We start from the raw sequence: 25,218 nt of genomic DNA, 5'->3' as shown, positions 1-25,218 counted from the left end.
CTTCAGTGTCATATAGAGATATATTTCTTTATGTGTGAATGTATACCTTCTCACTTTTTTAATTGTAAATCTACAGGTTGTGATTATAAAATAAAGTCATAGGCCTGTAGTTACCTTAGATTAGAGATCAGCTGGTCCAGCCCTATAGTGGAAAACCACAAATGAATAGTGTCTTTGTTGCATCTTATTTTTATTTATTTTGTTAAGCATTTCCTAATTACATGTTAACATGGTTTGAGGTTCACTTAGTTGTTTTGATGGCCTTGAGTTTGACATCTCTGTCCTTCCTTCTTTCACAAATGAGAAAAGTGAGATTGAAAGTTGTAAAGTAATTTGTGCAGCATTACAGTACTGAGTCAAGCTGGCAATTGAGTCCAAGTTTTCTGACTCATATTTCATGGCACTGCACATGGCTGCTTTCTACATTAGCACATTGGGATTTTTTTTTCCTTTTCATACTAGAATTTATAAATTTAAATAAATCACAGAATGTCACAGAAATCCAGTGATAGAAAAGGTATAAGATATCATTTTAGCTTGTATAACTTTCACCTAAGTATTAATTCCTCTGATAAAAATCCCAAGGAGGACATTATCCAACTTGTAATGACTCTACTTCATATGGGAAGCCCATTTAATTTTTAGTTAACTAGTTGGCAATATCTTCTTTGGTTTTGAGGTGAATTTTGTCTTCCTTGTAATTACATTCATTTATTCTAATTTTTCTCCACCTTAACTATGCAGAATGTCTAATTTTTCTTCTATGTGACAATCTTTGAAGTAGCTGAAAACAGCTGTTATGTACCCTCCAAGGTAAAAAGTTCTGATACCTTTGATTATTCTGTATATAAATTATGATTTCAAGTTCTATATATTATATTGGTCTTCCCTTCAGAATCTTCCCTAACTTTTTAGTCTCTCTTTATTATGGTAGAATATTTAAAATGGCATATACTATGACAGATATGCATTTATCATTACAGATCACAATGGAATTATAACTCACCATGTTCAGAACTCTGTTTCTTTTAATTCAATCCAAGATCACATAGACTTCCAGCTCAGAGTCAAGAAGATCTGATTCTAACCTGACTCATATTCTAATCTTGCCTCTGACTATTTACAAAGACTAAAACTCTCAATACTCCAGACAACTCTCAGAGACTAAGTTGCAGAACTGTTTTTTAATCTGCATTAGTCAAAGGAGTAATCCTCACTTGGGTTTCCCTATGCAAATAAAAATCCCAGATCTCTATACCAATGTGAAAGATCATATATGCTCTTTTGGCTACTCAATTTTGCTTTCAAATAATACTCAATTAAAACCTCTGAATCTTTTTTCTTTATTAGCTACTTCTAAATCATTTAAGAAGGATCAGAGTTATCCACATTCCCTTTCCTCACCCCATTCCTTTTGTTCTTCCATAGTTTATTTACATAAATCATACTCATTATGTGAAAAAGCCATCCTCTAGGTCCTTATATTTCAAAAGTACCAACTAGCAGAGCCCTCAAATTCTCTATCTGTTATTTCTTACTCATGTGAGATGCTCAACCAACTTTCTTTTTCCATCATATATTTTTTTGTGATACCTCTGAAATCACTTATTTGAGTGAAGGATATCAATATATTGCAGTTTTCTTGTGCTTAACTGTGGGTCTCTTCATTGACCATCAGCTAAAACTTAAATTGTTAGAGATGATCATGATAAAACATTTGCAACGAAAGAACATCACTAAGAGAATATTTGCATTGAAAATATGGGTCTTTCCCTCTGGAAAAAGTTTAAGAACATTAAAAACATAACATTGAATTGAATTGAATCTTGTCTGCTCTTTTTTTTTTTTCCCCAAATCTAGAGCAAGCTTATCATTCATTTACCTGTGCCCTTTTCATATTTTGTAGTGATTGACTAACTCATTGAACTATCCTTACAGAGGTGCTTGTTATAGTTAGAGCAATGGGCATTTCTATCCATATGGTTTTGTTCATATTGACTGATCTCTTGAGTAACCAGAAGAACTCTCTCATTTGGACTTTGCTCAAGAAGAGATCTATAGCAATGAGAAAACTGACAAGTATACATCTCCCTATTCTGTATTTCTTTTGTTATAAATAAATAAACCTGTCATTGAATAGGCTTATTTTTGGAATGTGATCTTAACATACACACATACATGGTATATGTATTTATATGTGTGTATGTCTGTCATTTATCTATCTGCCATTCGTCTATCTGTCTGTCAATCTATAGGGTATAATCTATGAAGTTTCTAGTTGGGAAAGCATCTTTAAGACTGAATTTTGCTTTACCGAGTCAAATATTTCCTTGAGATTAAAAAATGATAGCTATAGCAATACTTTATATTTTCTGAATTTTTCACTTGAGTTGTCAAAATGTAAAGAATATAATTTATTGTAGAAAATCATTTAAATGAATATATGGAGGTGAATAAAGGCATGAATGAATGAAAAAGTATTTATTAAGAGTTAACTTTGTGCAAGGTACTGTGCTAAACACTAGGGATACAAATTAGAGTCCTAAGATCATATTCCATTGAGAGAGCCAATACATACAGAAAGTGTTAGCTATGAGTTAGATGGAAAGGTCCTGTAGTCCATAGGGTACAGCAACAAAAAAGATGGTAATACATCTTCTAAAATGTCATTTCCACTGATAAAATTCCAACAGTTTCTAATGTTGAATCCTTTGACAATGGTAAGAAGTATGATAGCAAGAACTTTCTTTTCTGTAACTTCATTAGTTGTGGTTCTAGAGATTTTGAAAATCGTTTAAATAAAGATAAGAAAGTACTGGTATTCTCTCTGTCAGTTTTTTTGATAGTATTAATGTCATCCTTTTTTTTGTTTTGTTTTGCTTTTTTATGCTTTCTCAAATTTTGTAAAAACACTCTTCAGTACTTCCTGAGTTATGTTACCTCCACCATGGCATTTTTGGTTGGTTATTAGCTTGGTCTACCCTTCTTCTCAATTTTATCTTCCTAAATGCCACTTCTACTTTTCATATATTACTTTAGGGACTAAGATGTTAGATTCCCTCTGACTCTCTTGATGAAAATACATTCTTATAATGACATTGATATGTTATTCTACCTATGATTGTATATCTTCCTCACACACATTTTTTAAATAATACTTTGTGATGAAAAGGCTTATTTGACTCACAAACTAGACTCATAAATTTGTTTTCAATTCTGTTTTTTTTTTAGCCATTTTCTTAGGCAATATTCCTTTTAATTATTTGCCATCTTCCATTGTAAGATTTGGAAACAAGTCAGTAGTCTGAACCATCTTTGCCCCCAGTTTCCTTTTCTTTCTCTGTAACAAAGAATTCAAGTGTTGGCTGACTGAGGTAGTTTAGAGGCTCCTTTAGATTTTTTTTTTTTTTTGGTAATTTGGATAACTTTCTTAGGAAATGGTAATCATTTCTGTCAGTATCTGTTTCTTTATTAATTTTTTACAAACATTTGATTTTGTCTCAACACATGCTGTTATTAGTAAAGGAAATTTGTAGAATAGAAAATCTTCACTGATACTGATTGGCACCTGTAACTTGGAGTCTCAGAGATTTGCCTGAGAGCTTATAGGTTCAGTAATTTGGCCAGTATCACATAGATAGTATTTGTCATTCAAGACTTGAGCTCTTCAAATATGACTCTCTCTCCATTGTATTATGCTGCCTCTTTTTAGTGTTAATTAATAGCTTGTCACAATGGACTTATTTTTAATTGCATACTATTATCTTCTTATTAATTCTTCTAATTTAGTGGTGTTTTATATTTTTGCTCAAATAAGTTGTTGTATATGTATAAATAGTTGATTAAAAATGACTTTCATATCAGTAACTGTTGGGGATTTCAGGCTTTTGATAAGACAAGGCTCGGGTGAAGTAAAAGAGTTTACTAAATTAAAAGTAAAAAGTAGAAGTTTATTTTAAATCATCAAGAGATCTCAGGGGAGCAGAACTCTCCGATGGAATGAGTTCTGTCCCTTCTGCCCAGCTACCCATTCTTCCCACCCTCATATATATGATTTGAGACAATACAGAGCTTTTGGGTTTGAATAGGCTTCAATAAGGCTATAAAAAGTTTGTTAATGATAGTTCAAATTATATAGAGCTTAAGTGGTGGTACTTAACGTGAATTCAGTTCTATTGAAAGTTAAGTAGGGGTACTTAGCTTTAGTTCAGCTCTATAGAAAACTTGGGTAGTGTCAGCTGAACTCTATAGAAAGGTAAATTAGTGGTACTTAACAGAGGTGGGGTCAGGCTTCTAGGTCATGATAAGGTGGAAAGTGATTCTTTAGGGTCTCCGACCAAAAAGTACCAAGAATACAAGCTCTCCTTGTGCTAATTATCGATACTCATTAAAAAAGCATTTCATCTGGTATTACAAGGTGTTACTTTTACTGCTTTCTTCCATAATGTATTCTGTACATACATATATATCTATATCTATATCTATATCTATATATATATCTATCTATATATCTATCTATATATCTATCTATATATATATATATATATATAGTAATAAAAGGTTATTTAACAAACTCAACAACAGATATAATTTTCTGAACATAATCTGTTAATATCAAGTAAGGCATAAAACAAAGATTTGTGTTCACTAGATAGATAGTATTACTATCAAAGAGGATGGCAACAAAAGATCCCAAAATGAAAGAGGAATTTCCCATAAATGATGAGGCCATCTAGACATATTTTGAAGATTTGAGGCAACAAGGTGGCACAGTGGATAAAATAGTGGACCCGGAGTCAAGAAGAGCCAAATTCAAATCTGGCTTTAGACATTTCCTAGCCATGGGATTTTAGATAAGGCACATTCAGTTAACAGTCTTTTTCCTGAATCATAAACCTCTTTTAATATGACATGGTAGAGACATGACTACGTGGTCCTAATCTATTTTTGGCCACTGCACCCAGATGGCTCTGGACAAGAAAGTGAGGCATGTGACCTTGCCTAGCCCTCCCTCACTTAAGTCCAATCCACTTGCATGTCATGGCATCCTTCATATTTGCCCCACCCACCTCAATGTGAAGAGACTTGGAAAAAAACTTCCTGCCAAAGGATTTATGGGAGGACCCAAGCAAGAGTTTACCAAGATAAAAGGTGGATGAGTTGTGATCAGTGACTACATGAATGAGCTCAAGGTATTGAAATATCTGTAATGTAATTTGCACATACTCATTTTAATTCTTTTTGTCACTTTCCTTTTTTTTTTAAACCTAGTTTCAACCCTGTCATTCTGATTAATCATTATAATGGAGATAACAATTAGCTAAGTATTATAAGGTAGTTATTGTTTCAAGTATTTTACTTCTGAAAATGTTACTCCCAAGTTTGCTTTTAAAAGTTTTTTCTACCAATTTTTTTTAATTTCTTTTAAAAATCACATTATTCTTCATGTATTTTATAGGATCTCTTGCTGTGAACTTTGTTATTTCTCTAAACCAAAACTGTTCCAATCTTTGGCCTTTTTTCTGAAAATTATTCAGGCCTATTTATTTTCAAAACACCATTCAGTTTTATCACTTCTCTTCCTAAATGAAAAATGCAATTCCTGGAACTGAACCTAGTACTCTAGATCCAGTCTACTTTCACTTACATATCACTATATCTTTGTGTTGAGATTATTAGTTTTAGAAAATGAGTTTCCAAAAAGTTAGAACAAGTTACCCTTGTGCACAAAGCTTAACAGCAAGAAATCATTTAATACATTTTATTTGATGAATAAATAGCTCTTCACAAGAATCATAAAATCTCATGGTAGATCTTTTGGAAGGTTCTTTATTTTACATTCCTTTTTTTCAACTTTTAAACATTCTTTTGTTTAAGGCATAGATGAAAATAGTACAAAAATTATATTCAGATATTTAAAATTTGCTCATTCTATAAAGCAAAATAACATTTCCCTAATTTAATTTAGTTGTGGTCTTAGGTAAAACTGAAATTACAAGTATGGCCTACAGTTCACTGTCATGTTTTGTATTTGATTTTCAATCTTGAGTGACTCATTCTGATTCAAGTTCTTGATTTCTCCTTTATTTATTATTTATTTGTTTGTTGGCTGAGGCAATTTGGGTTAAGTGACTTGTCCAGGGTTACACAGCTAGGAAGTGTTTTGCCAGTTTAGCTTTTTGGTTTCGTAAATTAATTTATGAAGGACCTGCAGGGGTTCCCACAACTCTCTGCTCCGTGCCAAAAATGATCACAATTGCATGTGGTGAGATGAAATGACATGCATTTCTATACCTTATAATTTTTAGGTAAATTGTCATCATTGTGGATAGGTGTTTTTATATAAACATCTTTATGTACAAATAGATTTTATAAATATACATGGCTGGATTTTCTTTGTAACAATTTTTATGAGATTAATTATATGATTTTTACATTTAGGCAGGAGCAGTAAAGGACTATATTAAAATGATGCTTCAGAATGATTCACTTAAATTTCTAGTTTTTGCTCATCATTTAAGCATGCTCCAAGCTTGTACAGAAGCAGCTATAGAAAGCAAGGTATGTTTAGTTTTCATATAAACTGTTTTTTACATTCTTCCAATGCATATTGTTTATGAATAATAGTTTTCAAAAGATCCTTGATCACTAGAATTTAGTCTCTTTTAATTATATTATTTTTATATTGCTTGTTGACAAATTCATTCTCTTTTAATTCAATTCATCTAACATTTATTAAATAACTATGTGCAGGGTTGTATGTTAAATAAAAAGAATATTACCATCTCAATCCTTCAGGAGCTTTTATAGTCTAGTAAGGGGAAGACCTTATCATACTGATAAGTATAACGCAATTAATTGTGATGTTTACAAAGAAAAGGTCCAAAAGAGGTTCTCAGAAATTTGTCACCGGGCTAAGCATATTACAGTAAATTGTTTAACTACAACCATTCCTCAAATTGCCTACCAAGTTGTAGAGGGGTTATGATATATGTTGTAGAAAGTATTAGCCACACCAGTGGACTTGTTCTTTGAAATATAAGGTGTAGGTGTTGGGATTCCAGGATTACAGTTAGACTCTCCCCATACAGAACCACCAAATTGGGTTACCCACAATTGTTGGGGTTTGGGGACTGATACCCCAAAAGTATATTGGGGTTGTAGACTGGTGTCATGGGTTGTCTTAAAAGAATTTGTAGGTTTAGATCCTTCCAAATCAAGGAGTAAAGATTTTATTATGCTGCTAAAAATAGACTAAATCCTTAAGGATTTTTAGCAAGGAAGGTTTTAGTAATTAATAAGGGTGAATGAGATGAGGTGAGATCTTTCAAGACAGTTGTGAAAATCGAGTAAGGCTTCATCTACTTCAGAGTTCGAGTAGGCCTGAAGGACTCTGAAGGGCATTGCCTTCCTCTCCTATGACATCTCCCTATTTCATCCAAATATGGGCAACTATGTACTTATTGGTCAAGTTCAATTTCATGGGTACATCTCGCGTTTAGAATGTAAGACTCTCAGCCAATGAGGATGAGGGTCAGTGGTGGGAGGGGCGTTTTGCGTTAGGGATTAAAGGTGCTGTCCTGCCCACAGGAGGCGCTTCCTCTCTTCGATAGTCTACTCGAAGAGTGGGACGCCCTTCTCGCGAGAATGTACAATAAACTTTGCTTTTCTCTAGAGCTCTCTCCAGCTTTTTTTATTAAATGGTGACCCTTCACCATTTCCGTACCACACAGTTTGGGGGCTCGTCCGGGATCCTTTACTCGGTGAGTAAGTGAACTCCTGGGTGCTAGTGGGATGGCGCCCTGCCTTGATTTAGGCAGCCCGCCAGCTTCCAGGGGCTTCTCCTTGCTCCCTGACGTAGAGTGGACCCGAAGTGGAGAAACTCAGAGAAAAGCAACGGAAACTCCGCGGTGAAAATCCCAACCGGTTGGTGGAGGACAGATCAGTCAAGTAATTTGCTGCGCAGCAACCCAGTGGAGGTAAGCGTCCTGTGAAGCCCCTTGAGTCTAGTTATAGGTTCTGGAGGGGGCTGTAGACGGTAGACAGGAAGAGAGCTAGGCCTTCCTGGGTGACTGGGTTAACTGGTGACAGTTAGCGTGTTTGGGCGTTTAGGAGTCTGTTAAACTCCTTCCAAATTCAATGGGTGTGGCCTAGTCCCAGCCAGCCCTCGCGGAGAGAAATTGGAAAAATATCAGAAAATACCGGTAGATATTCCCTTGGGAGATAAATTAAGTAATTGGAACAAACTGCCAAAATATGAGGAAAAATAAAAAGCAAGAAAAAAAGCGGATAAGGTATTGTTGTTTTGTTGCAGACTGGTGGTGCCAAAAGGATTAAATGGTACCTGAAAGGAAGGACCTGAGAGGATTTAATTCCATTAGCTCTTCCAGGGGCCTTCGGGCGGGGAGGAGAAATAAGTCTTTTGAAGCAGGGGTCGTTTCAGCTGACCAGAAATAGCTGTTAGTAGATCCCATTTGGGATCAGAAACCCTGTACATGGGGAAGTATGTGGGATTGGGCCAGTGAAGATGGTGGCTTCCTTCCTCTTCCTCCCACGTGTCCTGACTGCAGCAGGGCCACGTGGGCCAGGGGAAAGAAACTGCTATTTAGTGAAGTTCATTGTTTTAAATATGATAGCAAAGTAGTTTTATATTATTGGGAATTAAAGCTGTGATTGGGATTTTAAGTTAAAACATAGGTTTTTAAAACAATGCTGGTAGCTTACTTAGGGGAGGTTGTGGTTGTATCTCCCTACTTCGATGGTATGTTTGCTAGAGGTAATTGGGTAATTTGTAACTGAGCTATGCCTTAAGTGTTTGTCAGCTCTGTTGGGCATGTATTAAGTTTTATGAAATTTGGGTCAGTTACATGCAAACATTGAAGTGTAAAGTTTAAAAATATATACATATATATTTACTTAAAGGCGGGACAGGAAAGATTGATTTGTAAAAGTAATTAATAGTTTAAATGGAGCTATGATATATTGGGTCGGGAAGCATGGTGGTGTGGGGGAAGGGTGACCACGTGGAGAGGTCCCCCCCATTAAGTATAGTGGGGTTTTTTGTTTTTAATAACTGCACCTCCTTGCTGATTTAGATATTAATTATTTCTACTGTTTAAAGGAAAAGCCTACATTTATATGGTGTTGATAACTGAATGTTTTATTTTTATTTTTCAAGTCTAACTGTTCTAAGGAGTTGGAACTGAAGTTTTCTGAAAACAAGTTATTCAATATTTATTTACATGCGTGATAGTCTCCTTGTTTAAAGATTATTTTAATCTGATCTGATAATTTGATAGGGTTATTTGCAAAAATTTTAATCCTGCTTCCTTTTTGTCCCCTGGAGAACAGAACTATTGCTGTATAAAACTGTATGACTATTGCTATTTTGGGAAATTTACTAGTCTGTTGTGTATAATATGATAATTTCTGTAAACAGGGGGGGGAAGGGAAACTGAGATTTCAACTGGTCAGAAAATTGGGAAAAACTGATGTCTTATTTCAGTTCAGGCCTAATTGGAAACTACTTACTCTTTGCTTACCTCATCATTTTGGTTCCCTGATGAAGGACCTCGAAAATAGACATAATTTGGGTACTGAATGGAACTCTGGAAAAGGTAAAAGATTTTTTTTTTCTTTTTTTTGCACCGGACATCCAGGCTGCTTCTGGCCTGGATCGTTGTTAGAGCTCTATGCTCGGCACAATTCTTTTAAGAATTGCTGCGATTGACAAAAGGTCTCCTTTTGTCTCGCTCTCTTGTCTCTACAGATAAGGGAGAGGCTGCAAAAAGTAGAAAAAGCTCTTTACCTGTCCACTAGCTAGACACACCTGATTTTAGCAGATGCGGGGTTTGGAGAAGGCTGCAGAGACAAAAGGCCTTTACAGGGGACTCTAGCTGAAAATTTGCTAGACTATGATTGGCTAGCTTATGTTTTAACTTTGAATTATTGTCTTGACTCAGTCCTGCCTCAGTTTCCCTGCCTCTTAGTTCTGCAAACCTCCCCCCCCCTCTTTATCAGAATACTTGATAAGACCTTATGTTTCAGAATAGCAGAATGTCTCTCCCATTACAAGTTAATGGGAATCTCTTATCAAAACTTCTTGAATTCTCTTGTGTGTCATTAGACATTCTGTATATGATTGTATTTGCATTGGATGTTTTTTTAAAAACAAACTGATTTGTATGAATAATGTTCACTTATGAAAGATCTACTTGGATATAAACTCATTGGGACAAATTCCTTATTGTTATCAACACAAGGTTATGATAAATATTTGTTTAGAATTTATGTATGGTTCTTCTAGGATGGTAAATGGGAAAAGAAATGGGTTTGTTAGAACTTCCACTGTTACCAAGGGCAGTCTACCTGCCCATTGGTCTGCTCAAACTTGTGAATTGCTGTGAATTGTATGCTTTAAATCAAGCGTTAAAATTATTGCGTGACCAAGATGGGAATATATATACTGATTCTAAATATGCCTGGGGTGTGGTGCATGTATTTGGGAGGATTTGGGAGGAAAGAGGATATGTAAACAGTAAAGGTAAAGAACTGGTTCATCATACACTAGTCAGAGAGATACTAGAAAATATTCTGACTCCTAGGAATATAGCAGTAATACATGTAAAGGGACATCAGATGGGAAATTCTTTTGAGGTAAGGGGAAATAGATTAGCAGACCCGGGAGGCCAAGGGAGCCGGAGATCAGGAAATCTCTCATATAATGGCTTTGATACCTGTACTTCCCCCTAGTCTACCCTCTCCTAGTTTTACTCAGGAGGAAAAAGAGAAAGCCTCAACTCTTGGAGCAGTTGAGAACTCTTGGAAGGATGATGGCTCTTACCTGACGGCAGAGAGTTACTGACCAAAGCAAGTATGAGGCAAGTCCTTCAGCAATTGCACCAGGGCAGTCATTGGGATGTCCAAAACCTGTGTGATGCTATACTGACAAGGTATGTTTCCCCCGGCCTATATACTATGGCTTGACAACTGGTGGACGGTTGTCTTGTTTGTCGAAGGACTAACAGGGCTGCCCAACGCCAGCTTCCAAAAGGGGGACGACCTCCTGGAATCAGACCATTCCAAAGCATCCAGGTGGACTTTACTGAGCTGCCACCAGTGGGTCGAGTTCTTGCTGGTCATAGTGGACCATCTGACCTCATGGGTGGAGGCATTCCCGTCAGGCCGAGCAACTGCCTCGACAGTAAGTAAGGTCTTATTAGAACAAATTATTCCTAGGTACGGAATGGTGGAGAGGATAGACTCGGGTCAGGGAACACATTTTTCTGCCCAGCTATTGCAGAGTCTGATTAGGGCCTTAGAAATCACTTGGGATCTCCATACCCCTTGGCATCCTCCCTCTTCTGGGAACGTAGAAAGGATGAACCAAGAAATAAAACGGCAGCTGACTAAGTTATCTTTAGAGACCCAACTACCTTGGACGAAATGACTTCCTCTCACTCTGGTTAGAATCAGGACCAAGCCACGTAGAGATATTGGGCTTTCACCTTATGAATTATTGTATGGTCATGCTTTCCAGGCTTATCCTAAGGGAGACTGGGACCCTATTTTAGAAACTAAGGATTTGTTTGTTAAGAGATATGTTAAATCATTGCTGGAACATTTGCAAGGACTTCAACAAAAAGGGCTAATAGCTCAGACTCCTCCTCTAGGTTTCCCTGTTCATAGAATTCAGGTTGGTGATTGGGTGCTGATCCGTTCCTGGAAGGACGAGAAGCTGACTCCATGCTGGGACGGACTCTACCAAGTGATACTGACTTCAGATACTGCGATTCGCACCCAGGAACGAGGCTGGACACACCACACCAGGACAAAAGGACCTGTGGCGCCACCTTTATCAGAGTGGACAGTTGAAGACAGGGAAGACCTCCAATTACATAAGAGGAGAGGACCTCCACTGAATGGGAATTGTAACTGTATGACTTTTCTTACTTTGGGTCTCTTTGCCTGTTTGTGATTTGATATATTTTCCTTTGGGAAGTTCACCTTAACTTCACGGTGTAATAATAGTTGAACATTATGAGGCTCTCCCTAAGCTTTGGGTTTATCTATTTCCTTATGACCTTCTAGAGATGAGAACCAATTTCTCCTACTCATGCAGAATATAGGGAGGACATTTAACTTATCAAATTGTTGGATCTGTGGTGGATCCCAACAGTTGAACCAATGGCCATGGGTACCTGTCCCCCTAAGCCCAGCCTGGATCCTTAGCAACAGATCCCAAATTCATAATGGGACCGGTTTCTGGAATTTAGAAGAGAAACATCAGTGGTCATTGACCAAAGATAGGAAAGGGAAATACTGCTTAAATCAGACAGGACGAGGTTTGAAGCTGGGAATTAGTGTATGTGAGTGGACCTATTCGAGAACAGACCTGAGGCCAAAGACAATTGACTGTACAAAAATGTCTAAATATTGGCGGGATACGGGGAGGGATCCTCAATTGAAGTGTGGGAAGGACTAGAAAGACTGTACCTTGGATGTTCTCCCAGAAATAGGAGAGCAGGGATATTGCTATCAACAAGTCACTACTGCTGAGTGTGATGAAGTAGAATGGGATGTATTGAGATGTATAAAAGAGAATAAGAGGAAAGGGAACATATACATTGGGTACAGTTACCAATGGGGTTGGTATAATGTCACCCCAGGGACACCCGGGCAACATGGGACTCTGTTTTCCACATTTTGGAGTACCTCTAATCTAACAGGCCAGTGGCCAGTTGCCAATTGTAGTTGGAGAAAAGAGCAAGGTTTATGAAAATGCCAGTATGACCCCTTTGTGGGGGAGGCCCCCTAGGGACGAGAGACCAACAATATTACCCTTTTACAAGGAATAGCTCAGACATATTTCCAAGGGAACTACCTGCTCTAAAGGGTCATTATTGGATCTGTGGTTTAACTGCCTATACTCATCTGCCTCTTAATTGGACAGGGAATTGTTATATTGGACTAATAAGGCCAAAAGTTTTCTTTCTTCCCGAACAGGCAAACCAATATTTAGGGATTCAGTTGTATGATAATTTGGGAAGGGAGAAACGGAGTTTAGATACCTCCATCACTTGGACTGGAGATGCAAATGGTTGGGGTGAGGCCTGGCCTCCAGAAAGAATAGTCAAAGAGTATGGGCCAGCGACCTGGGCTCAAGATGGAAGTTGGGGATATAGAACTCCAATATACATGTTGAACAGGATAATTAGGCTTCAGGCAGTTGTAGAGATTATCACCAATCAGACAGCTGAGGCACTACATCTTTTGGCTGATGAAGCTACTCAAACCAGAGAGGCTATTTTACAACATAGACTTGTGCTGGATTACTTGTTGGCTGAGGAAGGGAGAGTTTGTGCTAAACTAAATTTATCCACATGTTGTATAAAGATTGGTAACAATGGTAATCTAGTGAAGGAAATCACTAAGAACATTAGGAAACTTGCTCATGTTCCTGTACAGACTTGGACCTCACTGTTCAATACTTCTAGATGGTCCTGGTTTGGGAAGCTGGTGGAAGCAGCTCCTTTGGTTTGGCCTTATAGCCCTTAGTGGTGTTATATTACTCTCTATCTGCATTCCTTGTTTGATCAGATTAATAACCAGAATTGTCCAAAACTCATCATCTGGAATGATCAGGTTGGAAGAGAAAGCTGAAGGGTCTGTTAAATAGATGCTGTTAAAAGGGTAAGGGTGGAGCCGGTGGCCCAAGGCCAACAGAAACCAGAAGGAATTGAGGAATTCATAGGGAATGTGAAATTATGTTACAAAAATTTGAAGAGATCTCAGTGTACAAAATAAGAGGAGGGACTGAATGAGATGAGGTGAGATCTTTCAAGACAGTTGTGAAAATCGAGTAAGGCTTCATCTACTTCAGAGTTCGAGTAGGCCTGAAGGACTCTGAAGGGCATTGCCTTCCTCTCCTATGACATCTCCCTATTTCATCCAAATATGGGCAACTATGTACTTATTGGTCAAGTTCAATTTCATGGGTACATCTCGCGTTTAGAATGTAAGACTCTCAGCCAATGAGGATGAGGGTCAGTGGTGGGAGGGGGCGTTTTGCGTTAGGGATTAAAGGTGCTGTCCTGCCCACAGGAGGCGCTTCCTCTCTTCGATAGTCTACTCGAAGAGTGGGACGCCCTTCTCGCGAGAATGTACAATAAACTTTGCTTTTCTCTAGAGCTCTCTCCAGCTTTTTTTATTAAATGGTGACCCTTCACCATTTCCGTACCACACAAGGGGGAAGACAAGTTCTCTAAAGATAACCAGGAGGAAGATTCCATGAGGTGGAATTGATTGCTATGCTAAATGGTATTTAAAGGATTTGGCACCCTAAAAAAATTTAGTCAAAAAATTACAGTAGAGTAGGTCTTCGATAGGGGAAATATAACCTTGGGAATTTCATATTATAACTTGGCTTTCTGACTGGATATGTTAATAGGTGAGTTATAGAGATTTTGTTATTCAGCTAAGAATTCTATCTGAAACTTCTGCCTGGAGGGGGGTTTTAATTAAGTCTACTTAAAGAACAAAAGGTTCACTAATCAGTATATAAATAAATCAGAATAAAAAGGTTCTCTAGTAATCCTATTCCTGCTCTTCCCTGCTTTCAAGTACTGTCTGTCCACACCCAACTAGCTATTCCTTGATAAGGACCACTGGAAGGGACTATAGCTAAAGTATAGAACTATATGTATAAAGGCAGATTAACTATAGAGGAAGGGATAGGAGAGATAGAGTCTCACACACACTTACACATACACAATATCTGTGGGGAGAAGTCCAGAAATCTAGAAGTAGACCTGAGAGAGGTATGAGAATGCTTGATGAAGTCTAGAATGAAATTAGGTTTAATTGAGGTGTAGTGGCAGATTTGGGGTACAGGGAGTCAGAGCTCTTCTGCAACCCCTTTGGATTGGGCACAAGGATACAGAGTTAAACGAGGTCTAGTGGTGGTGCAAGAGTCCCCTGTAAAGGAATTTATAGACCCGAAAACCTAGGTTAATAAAGAAGATTTATTATGGGGTTTAGAAGTAAAGTTAAAGTCTAATTAGTAAAAGGTGAAGGTAGAGATCTTAGCAGCATAATAAAACCTTTGCACTTTGCTTTGGAAGATATTTAAACTTACAAATTCTTTTGAAATAACTTGCAACACCTGCCTTCAACCCCAAGATATCTTTGGGGTCCAATACCCTCAACGTCAACATTTTAGTTGCTAAACCTCAATATGTTGGTGACCTCATATGGAGACAGTCTGTATTTCCTCTATTTCAAGGTAAACCCCCCCTTTTTTTTTCCTTTGTTGTTTTTTTTTTTTTTCCTCCTACATATAGAACTTGCCCTTACTTTACTATTTTTCTTGTAAATCTTAGATTCGTTACATTAGAATAGATGGAAGTGTTCCTTCTTCAGAAAGAGTATATCTGGTCAATCAGTTTCAGAAGGATCCTGATACTCGGGTGGCTATCCTAAGCATTCAGGCTGCTGGCCAGGTAAGACAAAATGTGAAAGTACTAGAACTTTTAACAGTGGAGAATAACTAACTGCAACTCTTTAGCTGCAAACAATAACGTTAAATCCTTGAAAGAAGATTGGACTTAAGGTCATACTTGAATTCTGCCACCATCTACCAGTTTTGTAATTTTTTTTTGCAAGTCACTTAACCTTTCTCACCTTTAATTCTCTCATTTGTAAAATGGAAATGATACCTATATACACTATCTGAAACACAGAGGTTTAGTGAAGACAAGTAAAATGATGGATATCTGAGCAAATTGAAAGTTTTTTTTTAATTATTATTATTATAGCTTTTTATTTACAAAATATATGCGTGGGTAATTTTTCAACATTGACCTTGCAAAATCTTTTGTTCCCACTTTTCTCTTCCTTCCACCTCCTCCCCTAAATGGCAGGTAGTCCAATACATGTTAAAAATGTTAAAGTATATGTTAAATACAATATATGTATACATATATATATGCAGTTATCTTGCTGCACAAATCAGATCTAGAAAGAAGGTAAAAAAAAAAAGCTGAGAAGGAAAACAAAAATGCAAACAAACAATAATAGAAAGAGTGGAAATGCTATGTTGTGGTCCACACTTATTTCTCATAGTTCTCTCTCTGGGTGTAGCTGATTCTCCTCATCACTGAACAATTGGAACTAATTTGGTTCATCTCATTGTTGAAGAGAGCCATTTGAGTCAATCATCTTATATATAGTATTGTTATTGAAGTATATAATGATCTCCTGGTTCTGTGGTTCTGCTCATTTTACTGAGCATCAGTTCATGTAGGTCTCTCCAAGCCTCTCCATATTCATTCTGCTGGTCATTTCTTACAGAACAATAGTATTCCATAACATTCATATACCACAATTTATTCAGTCATTCTCCAATTGATGGGCATCCATTCAGTTTCCAGTTTCTGGCCACTATAAAAAGGGCTGCCACAAACATTTTTGCACATATGGGTCCCTTTCCCTTCTTTATGATCTCTTTGGGATATAAGCCCAGTAGTAACACTGCTAGATCAAAGGGTATACAGTTTAATAACTTTTTGAGCATAGTTCCACACTGCTCACCAGAATTATTAGATCTATTTACAACTGCACCAACAATGTATCAGTGTCCCAGTTTTCCCACAGCCCCTCCAACATTCATCATTATCTTTTCCTGTCATCTTAGCCAATCTTAGAGGTTTATAGTGTTATCTCAGAGTTGTCTTAGCAAATTGAAAGTCTTAAAGACTATAAATTTCAGCAGTTGCTAATATTCATTTTGTATTTTTTTAAAGGTCAACACTATCATAAAAACAAGATTATTATAAATAGCTATGGGAAAAGTCATTGTACATCTTTTGGTTTGGGGTTAGCAATTAGTAAATTATGAAAGTTTAAAGATGTGTAGGGTCATACATGCGTATATATGTGTATGTGACGTTGCTCGTCTCTTTACAGTTATGAAATGGTTATATTTCCAGTTAAAGAGCAAAACAGCAAAACTCTCTAATAGTAGGGCAAACCCTGTACTAGTGTTGCAAGTGAAATTCAAGAAATGTGGATAGTTTTCTCCAAGATACTATTTTATTCACAAGGTGCAAATGCTAAAAATAAAAGGCTCAGTGATTTGCCTCATTTTCCAACCAAAAACCTCAAGCAAAAGAAAAAGCTCTCTTTTTTTAGGTTTTAGTCAATACAGAACAAAGAATAGAACAAGGTAGGTGACATCATGGGGTTGATAGAAACATGTTTGATTTCATAGTTGAGGCATGGGAAACAGTAGCATTGGCTTGAAGTTGAGAATGAGCAACAATTCTCTTCCTTAATTCTTGTGACTAAGAAGTTTTCATTTCTTGAGTCCACCTACAAGCTTGTTGTCCAGTCTTCTTTGAATAACAAACCAGACATCTTTAAAGGATAGTTTGGTAGTGTTAAGACATTTCCATTTATGGAAAATTGCATCCCCCTGGGTCAGCAAAATTCTTTAGAGCAAGAATAGAACAGTGGTTATCAAGTATTTCTAAACTTAATCCATTATAAGCCAGCTAAATTCTGAACTAACTTCAGAGAGAGGGAACTATGACTTAAGCTGTTAGAGGACAAAAATCAATTAATTGTAAATAGGATCAATGAAAAATGATACAAAATCAATTTAATCTTTTCAGTAGAAAAGGTGCCTTTTTCCTTTATGACTCCCTTTGAGTCTTCATACTGCAAAAAAAGAAACACCAAGTATTGTAATAACAAGATTGATTATGGATGTTTACAAAAAATAATATTAAATCTATCAAATATGTTCTTTTAAAAAAATAATAATAAAAATAAAAACTTTTTTTAAGATCTGCCATGTTTCCCTCCCAAATAAAATCTCATTCTTAATTCTGGGTCTTTCCCCTCTATCAGGAGGTGGATAGCTTGTTTCATCATTAGTCCTTGGAAATTCTAGAAGGTCATTATACTGATCAGAATTCTTAAGTTTTTCAAAGTTGTTTGCCTTTTCAGTATTATTGTCAATTTGTAATTTGTTCTCCTGGACTTGTTCACTTTCGTCTGCATCAGGTCATAACCAGTCTCTCCAGGTTTCTCTGAGATCATCTTCTTCATAATTTCTTATAGTACAATATTTAAGTAACATTTATGTACCATGATTTGTTTAGCCATTCCTCAGTTGAACACTCTTTTAGATTCCAATTCTTGATGATTTCCAAAAGAGCTTTAAATATTTTTGTACATAATCAGTTAAAAGTTTATTTTGCTTCTCTTAATCTACCTCTAATTCCCCCTTCTCCATTGTTTACTATCTTTTTCATTTGCCTGTTAAGTGAAATTTATTTCTTTACCTATCTGTATGTCTCTATAAATTCTTCCCATTTCAGCTTCAAATAAGGTTTAATTGCCAGCCACTTCTTGCCCTCCTTCCTCCTTATACCTGTAGTTGTTTACTAGCATATTCTGATTATGTGAGATTATTTGCCATGACTTTCCTTTTCCTTCCCTATCTAATATATCATTCTTTTACTCTGTTCTTTTTTAAGACTATCAAAATTAACAAAATTACTAGGAGATAGTCCTAATCTTAGGACTTCTTGATCTTCTGTCTCTATACCTATGCTGGTTAATGGTATAGGCTGATCATAATTCTCATCACACTTGCTGTCTAATTCTGACCCTAGAAGAGTCCCAGGCTGGCTAGTAGCATTACTTATAATCTCTCTTATACCTTGCCCTGTCCCAGAGGTTGCAGAAAGATTAGGTTCACAGTTTTGCTCAGTTTCTGTATAACCAGACCGATAGTCCAATGTCCCCATGGGCTTACCTCTTGAGATCTTTGCTTCTCAGGACTTATTGTTAGGCCAAGTGTAACATCTGACCTAACATCTCCAGGCTTTCCATGACTCAATCTCCAGAGTTTGGAAACTAGACATTTCTGACTAGAACTGAAAAGGAAAAACAAAATAGACCAAAACTCCAAGGCCATTTTTCAGAGCTCTTTTGTCTAGTATGAGGGGAAGGAAGTCATTTTCTCCTACTTAACTGCATGACAACCTCACTGTGCTTAAATAAGACCCTCATCTCTGGATAGTACTTGCAAGAGAACTAACTGTGCTTTAGTCAGGTAGATTTAAAGATGGTTCTAGCCATGCAACAAATGGAAAAGAGACTGCCCCCAGCCACATGATAGGCTAAGATAGAATAACATCCCTCACATAGAAGTCTGCCCCATAAATAATCTGAGCATGCAGTAAAGCCCCATTATATTTATAAAAAAAAGAAATTTATAGATGGGAGGCAGCAGGTAGAAGGTAGAAAACTACCTTCAAAAAAATAGGAAAATCTAGATTCAATTCTCCCTTCTGATCCCCCTTGGCTGTATTGAGCCTGGGCATATTTAACTTCTCAGTTCTTAAGAATTACAGAGAAGCTGCCAATTTTCATTGGTGTAAGTTCCGGGCTAGCTCCCTGGAGGCCTCAGAATTAGCCAGAGTCAAGATAAGCAAAAGTCCTTGGTCTTTGGGGGGAAGAGTGAAGGGGATGGACAAAACTGCCACAAGCTCTCCACCAACTTCCCTTCTCCCTAGTCCTCTTCCAAAGGGACTTTGGCTTGTCTCACTCTACCTACTAATCAACAAAAAATCCAGCTAGCAAGGAATAGTGAGAAGGGCCATTTTTCCAAGCATATACTAATAGAGTTATTGTCCAATAGGTAATTAGCCTTAAGTGCTTGGTTGTCTGATTCCAGTGCACCTATTCAGAGTTTCACCCCTTTACACATTGGTATAGGTAATTTCTCATCATGAATTTCTCATATCAGTGAAATCAAAGATCTGGAATGGATAGGTAGATAGGTAGATAAATAGATATGTATACATTATTTTTATACATACACACACGACATATTTATGTGTAATGTCATTAAAAATCTTAAGAAATTTTAGCCTATTTTATTAGATAATTGTGTGCAATTTACTTTTCATGTTCTAATCACTTTTCCATTTGCCCAGAACAAGAAATAATTATACATTTTGACAGGCCAAATAAATTTGCAGCACCAAATTGAGAGGGATTGCTTCTGTGATGGATTACGGAATCAAAACCTGAACAGATTTAGACTCGAACTATGAGTCAAATCTAACAAAATTAAATTTAATGAAGACAAATCAGAAATCTTACATTTGGGTTAAAAAGGAAAACAAAATCTAGTTTTATATGTATAAGAGTAATAGCTAGATAAATCTGTGAGTTTTCTTGGAATCAAAATTCAAAATGGGTTAACAGTGAGATATAGCAGCCAAAAAAGAAGCCAGGCTACATTGACAGGGTTTGTGCCTCAGAATATGGGGATCAGAGTCCTTCAGAATTCTAGCATTGGCAGTCCCTGTTTCATTCAGAAGACCATTATTTTAGGAAGATCATTGACAAGTTGAAAACTATCTAAAGAAATCAGGGTAGTTCATGGCTTTGTTCTCATACCAAACAAAGAATGCTTAAGAACATAGGGAGGATTTGAAGAACTTTTATGTGGCAGAGGGTTTGAACTGGCTGGTCTTGTTCCCAGAGGAATTAAGAGTATGGAAATTATAGAGAAGTTATCCAAAAGTAGAATCAGCTGCTTTAGAAGGTAATGAGTTATTCCTCACTGGAGGTATTCAAACATAAAGGGATCCTTAGTAAAGTACCTGTAAGATTTGGTGACGTCTCTGAAAGCTTTTTATTGATTTTGTATATCCTGTGCAATGTTTAAAATTGATTTTGTATATTCCATATGATGCTTAAACTGAAAGTCAAAATTTTATTCTATAAACCTTTCATTCAAACAATATAATTTAAATTTTTGTGCTTTTTTTGGGGATACTGAGCAATGTTGATTTCCTTCCAGATGTTTTTTGCCATTTCTGTATAGTATGCTTGTATCTTAGCTATAATACTATCACCATTTCTTTTGCTTCTATTGCGTAGGGTTTAACTTTTACTGCAGCAACTCATGTCATATTTGCTGAGTTATATTGGGATCCAGGACACATAAAGCAAGCAGAAGACCGTGCTCACCGAATTGGACAGAGTAGTTCTGTAAATATCCACTATCTTATTGCAAATGGAACACTTGATTCTCTGATGTGGGGGATGTTAAACCGCAAGGTAAATCAACTAAGTTAAAATTTATTTTGTTACCTAAGTTGTGACAAACAACTTACTTTGGTATAAATACAATTTTTTCTTCATGAATATGAGACTTTTAAAAATTGTAACTAGGTGTGGAGTTAAAAAAAAATGTTCTCTAGAGATATAACACACTCTGAATTCCTGGGACTTATTACCATACGGTTGCCTGTAGTAGGTTGCTGTACCCCATCCTCCATTGAGATTCTTGCAATACCACAGCAGAGGCTTTTAAGCTCCTTTCTTAGTTACTCCCTTTCTTTAGACACAGTTCTTGTTTCTTTGTCCTCTACCTCTCATTTGGGATAAAGATCAGCATGTACACTAGTAGCTTCATGCCTTTTTCTTGAATTGCAGGGAGGGAATCATCCCAATTGAACTAGCCTAATTAATGCTCCTTCTCCTAATCCATCTAGCACACATTTGCGAATCCCTTCATATCTAAAAGTTAGGAGTCAGCATGGCCTGGACCTATGGATCTGTATTTGGAACCAGTATTACCTAGTTTTACATCATATCTCCTACACTTGCTGGATAATGAAGAACAAGCCACTGAATATTTCTGAACTTGATTATAGATTTTAATTTATAGATGGAAAGGGATTTGCATTTGTGGAGAGTTTTTTTGATCAACAAAATCAGAGGTCCTTGATATTGACATATATAGGGTATCAGTCAACAAACATTTACTAAACATTTAATATGTACCATGCAGCAGGCACTGGCCCTAGAGTTTTAAAGACCAGGTTCAAATGTGCCCCAGATCCTCACTAGCTACACTCTCACTAATAATAATATCTACTTTTTTCAGAGTTGTTGTGAGGATCAGGTGAGATCATAATTGTAAAGTGCTTAGCACTGTACATGGCATAAAATAGGTACTATGTAAATATTTATTCCTTTCTTTTCCTGACAAAGAATGGCAAAAATATGATCCCTGCTCTCAGAAAGTTCACAGACAATACAGAGATAACATATGGACAACTCTGTACCAAATAATATACGTGTAGCATACATAGAAATTATAAGTAGATAAGCATATACATGATAATTTAAGAAAGAAATAAAATAATAACTTTAGAGGATTTAGATTTTTTTTTTTTTTTTTTTAGTAAAGGGATATGTGATCAAATCTATGTTTTAGGAATAACAATTTGGGAATTATGGAGGATAGATTGAAAAGAGAGAAAATATAAATATATAAATCAGTTAAGAAGTTCTTGAAGTAATCCAAGCAAGACAACATGAGAGATAGCAGTTTTGGAAGTAGAGAAAAGGGAATAGGGGTGGCAGATGTTAGGTACGTAAGACTAATGATTGGTTTGGGGTATTGAAGAAGAGAAAATAACTCTGATTAACTAGAAATTTTAGCCTCAATAAAAATAGAAAAATTTGGAAGAGGAACAGGTTTTAGGAGAAATGTAATCAGTTCCTTATTTGATATATCCAAGGGAGTGTGCTATATAAGCCAAAGGAAGAGAAAGTATCCAGAATGAAAAAGCTTGGTCAACAGTGTAAAAAGCTGCATAAAGGTTAAGTGGAATGACTGGAGAAAAAGGTATTAGATTTAATAATAGAATTCTTTAGTAACCTTAAAGAAATTATGGCAATTTTTCAAATATATAGATCTCCAGTGGAATCTTCATCAGATGATCTTAGCTTAGACATAACAAGACCTCTTAGGCTGGAAAAGCTTTAAGTAGAGATCTGTACATATTTATTGGCCAGAGTTCAGTCTAATTAAGTAGAAGAAGCTCTTCTATAGAGTGCAAGCAAATCATGTTATAGAGATTTTTTTCACCCAATGTAAGAAAGCCTATTGAGAGCTAAACATGTTCAGAGCAGCATTCTTGGGAAGTGTCCCAACTGTTGAAGTTATAGATTGTTGAAGATAAGAGTGCAAACACTCAAAAACATTCCAAATAGATTATTTAGACCTCAAACAAAATAGTAGGAGAATTTAAAAAAAAAAATTTAAATTTATTTTATAAAAAAAACAGAATAATAAAAAAAAGAAAAACTAGAAAAGAAATAATAAAACAAAAGACTATTGTCATGTGCCCAGCAGAACATCAAGGAGGATTCAAAATATATAACAACAAATTACCAGTAAAAGAATATATATATATTAGAAGTCATTATATTCATGAAGGTCCATCTTTTCTTTACTTCATTGTAAATTGTTTTGTTCTCTTGCTGCATATCTTCTTTACTTTATTCTTTTTTTTTAACCCTTTCACCCCCCCCCATCCCCATGCAAACTATAATTAAGAGAAGATATATTTATGTATACATATGTAGATGTAGACATATACCTACATACACACACATATCTTTCTTATCCCTGCTGACTTTTGCTTTAATTCTGCTCCTTAACTTGTCTTGCTATTACTTAACCTTACCCCACCCATGGATCCCTTCCTTATCTGCTTCCCTCCCCACCCATCCTTTTCCTTTTATTTCTTTATAGATTTTGGAGGGTGTTATACCCTTCTTGTAGAGTTGCCTATTTAACCCATTCTCAATGTAAGTAGGTTCTCATAACTATGAGCTCCACTTCCCCCCCCCCAATACCTTTATGTCTATTCTTCTTCTGTACCTCATTTGTCCAACATAAGTACTATTTTTACCTTAACTTTGCCCCAATCTTTCTTTTGAGCTACCCTACTTTTGATGTAAATTTTAAACATGGTATACATTTCTCATATATTTAAAAAAAACAACACAAAAACATAAACAATTTGTCCATGTTGAATTCCTCGGAAAGTCCTGAAAATGTGCAAGTTCATTGAATGTCCATTTTTTTTCATTCAGTATAGTAAATTGCTATGGTTGGGTTCTTTCTTCTTTTCCGGTTCATATTTTTTTAATAAGAGATGTATTAGTGTAAATCCCTTTAATCCTGGAATGGGGGATGTGTCTCTAGCTTCCCTTTAGCTTTCTCTGACCAGGAATCTCAAACCAAGAGCTCCATTCTCTAGCAAGTGCCTGCAGCCAGCAGAATCTCTGTCCGCCTGCCTCTGTACTCAGTGGGTGTTCTTCTCACCCAGGACCTTCAGCAACACAGCTGTGCCTGGCATTCCTAATCAGCCGAGGTTTACTCATCCTTCCATCATTCAGATCCCTGACTCCTCGAATTGTCCAAGAGGGGAAAGGTCCTGTGGTTCATGCTGAGGCTTCAGCCAAACCTAGATAGTCCCAGGGCTCCCCACTTGAAGTTTCCATAAACTAGCCCAGAGGGGTTTGCACTTCACATAGAGATTAGCCAGGGACTTTCTTTAGATCTTGGGTTATACCATTAGGACTCTTGTTCTACCCCAAGTCTTCTTGATTTTTCGCTACTGTATGTTCACCCTAAGTCGCAAATTTATTCTATATGTGGGGGAAATATGGAAAGCTAGAAATTTACCAACCTATTCTAAAATCTTCCCAGAATCCTCCTCCAAATTTTTCTATTCTTAAGAAATTTATTTAAAAAAAAAACTTGTTCTCTGAGACCTTTTATTTATCAACTATAGATAACAGTGAGTAGGTATTTTGATTATTTTGAAAAATATTGCAGATCATGTTATTAACATTAAAACAAAGAAATCTTTCATGGTTTATAGTGTCTGATTAAGTATAAAATTTCATTAACTTCAGAGCTAAAATTAGATGTGAAACTGAAAAACTCATCTGTTTTTCAATCCTACAGGCCATTGTTACTGGTAGCACATTAAATGGTAGAAAAGAGAAACTAGAGGCGGAAGAAGGTGACAAAGAAAAATGGGATTTCCTGAAATTTGCCGAAGTTTGGACTCCTAATGAAAATTTTGAAGAAATCAAAAATGAAGTTCTATTTACCCATGTAAGATTACCTGAATATTTTAAAAAACTCTTCCTGCTAGGGGCAGCTAGGTGGCACAGTGGATAGAGCACCAGATCTGAAGTCAGAAGGACCTGAGTTCAAATATGAACTCAGGCACTTAAGACTTCCTAGCTGTGTGACCCTGGGCAAGCTTACTTAACTCCGACATTTTGCCTCAGCCAAAAAACAAAAAACAAAAAAAAAAC

General features: G+C 36.4%; 1 protein-coding gene across 6 annotated transcripts in view; it reads left to right on the top strand.

The window, feature by feature from the left end:
- The window catches only part of ZRANB3 (zinc finger RANBP2-type containing 3), a 200,804-nt gene that overhangs the window by 109,947 nt on the left and 65,639 nt on the right, over positions 1-25,218 (top strand). For 4 of the 6 annotated variants that reach the window (XM_074301902.1, XM_074301899.1, XM_074301898.1 and 1 more), the window contains 4 exons: positions 6,442-6,561; positions 15,381-15,500; positions 20,965-21,144; positions 24,860-25,012. The exons of 1 other annotated variant lie outside the window; for it this stretch is intronic. In XM_074301902.1, the coding sequence (XP_074158003.1) occupies positions 6,442-6,561; positions 15,381-15,500; positions 20,965-21,144; positions 24,860-25,012 (573 nt within the window). The remainder of the gene's footprint in view (positions 1-6,441; positions 6,562-15,380; positions 15,501-20,964; positions 21,145-24,859; positions 25,013-25,218) is intronic. One more of the 6 variants, XM_074301901.1, reaches the window with a different exon arrangement.

This window comes from Sminthopsis crassicaudata, chromosome 3 (genome assembly GCF_048593235.1).
Source record: "Sminthopsis crassicaudata isolate SCR6 chromosome 3, ASM4859323v1, whole genome shotgun sequence".
Classification (NCBI taxonomy): Eukaryota; Metazoa; Chordata; class Mammalia; order Dasyuromorphia; family Dasyuridae; genus Sminthopsis; species Sminthopsis crassicaudata.
The sequence above is the reverse complement of the archived record's forward strand: the minus strand, read 5'-3'. Positions and strand labels throughout refer to the sequence as shown.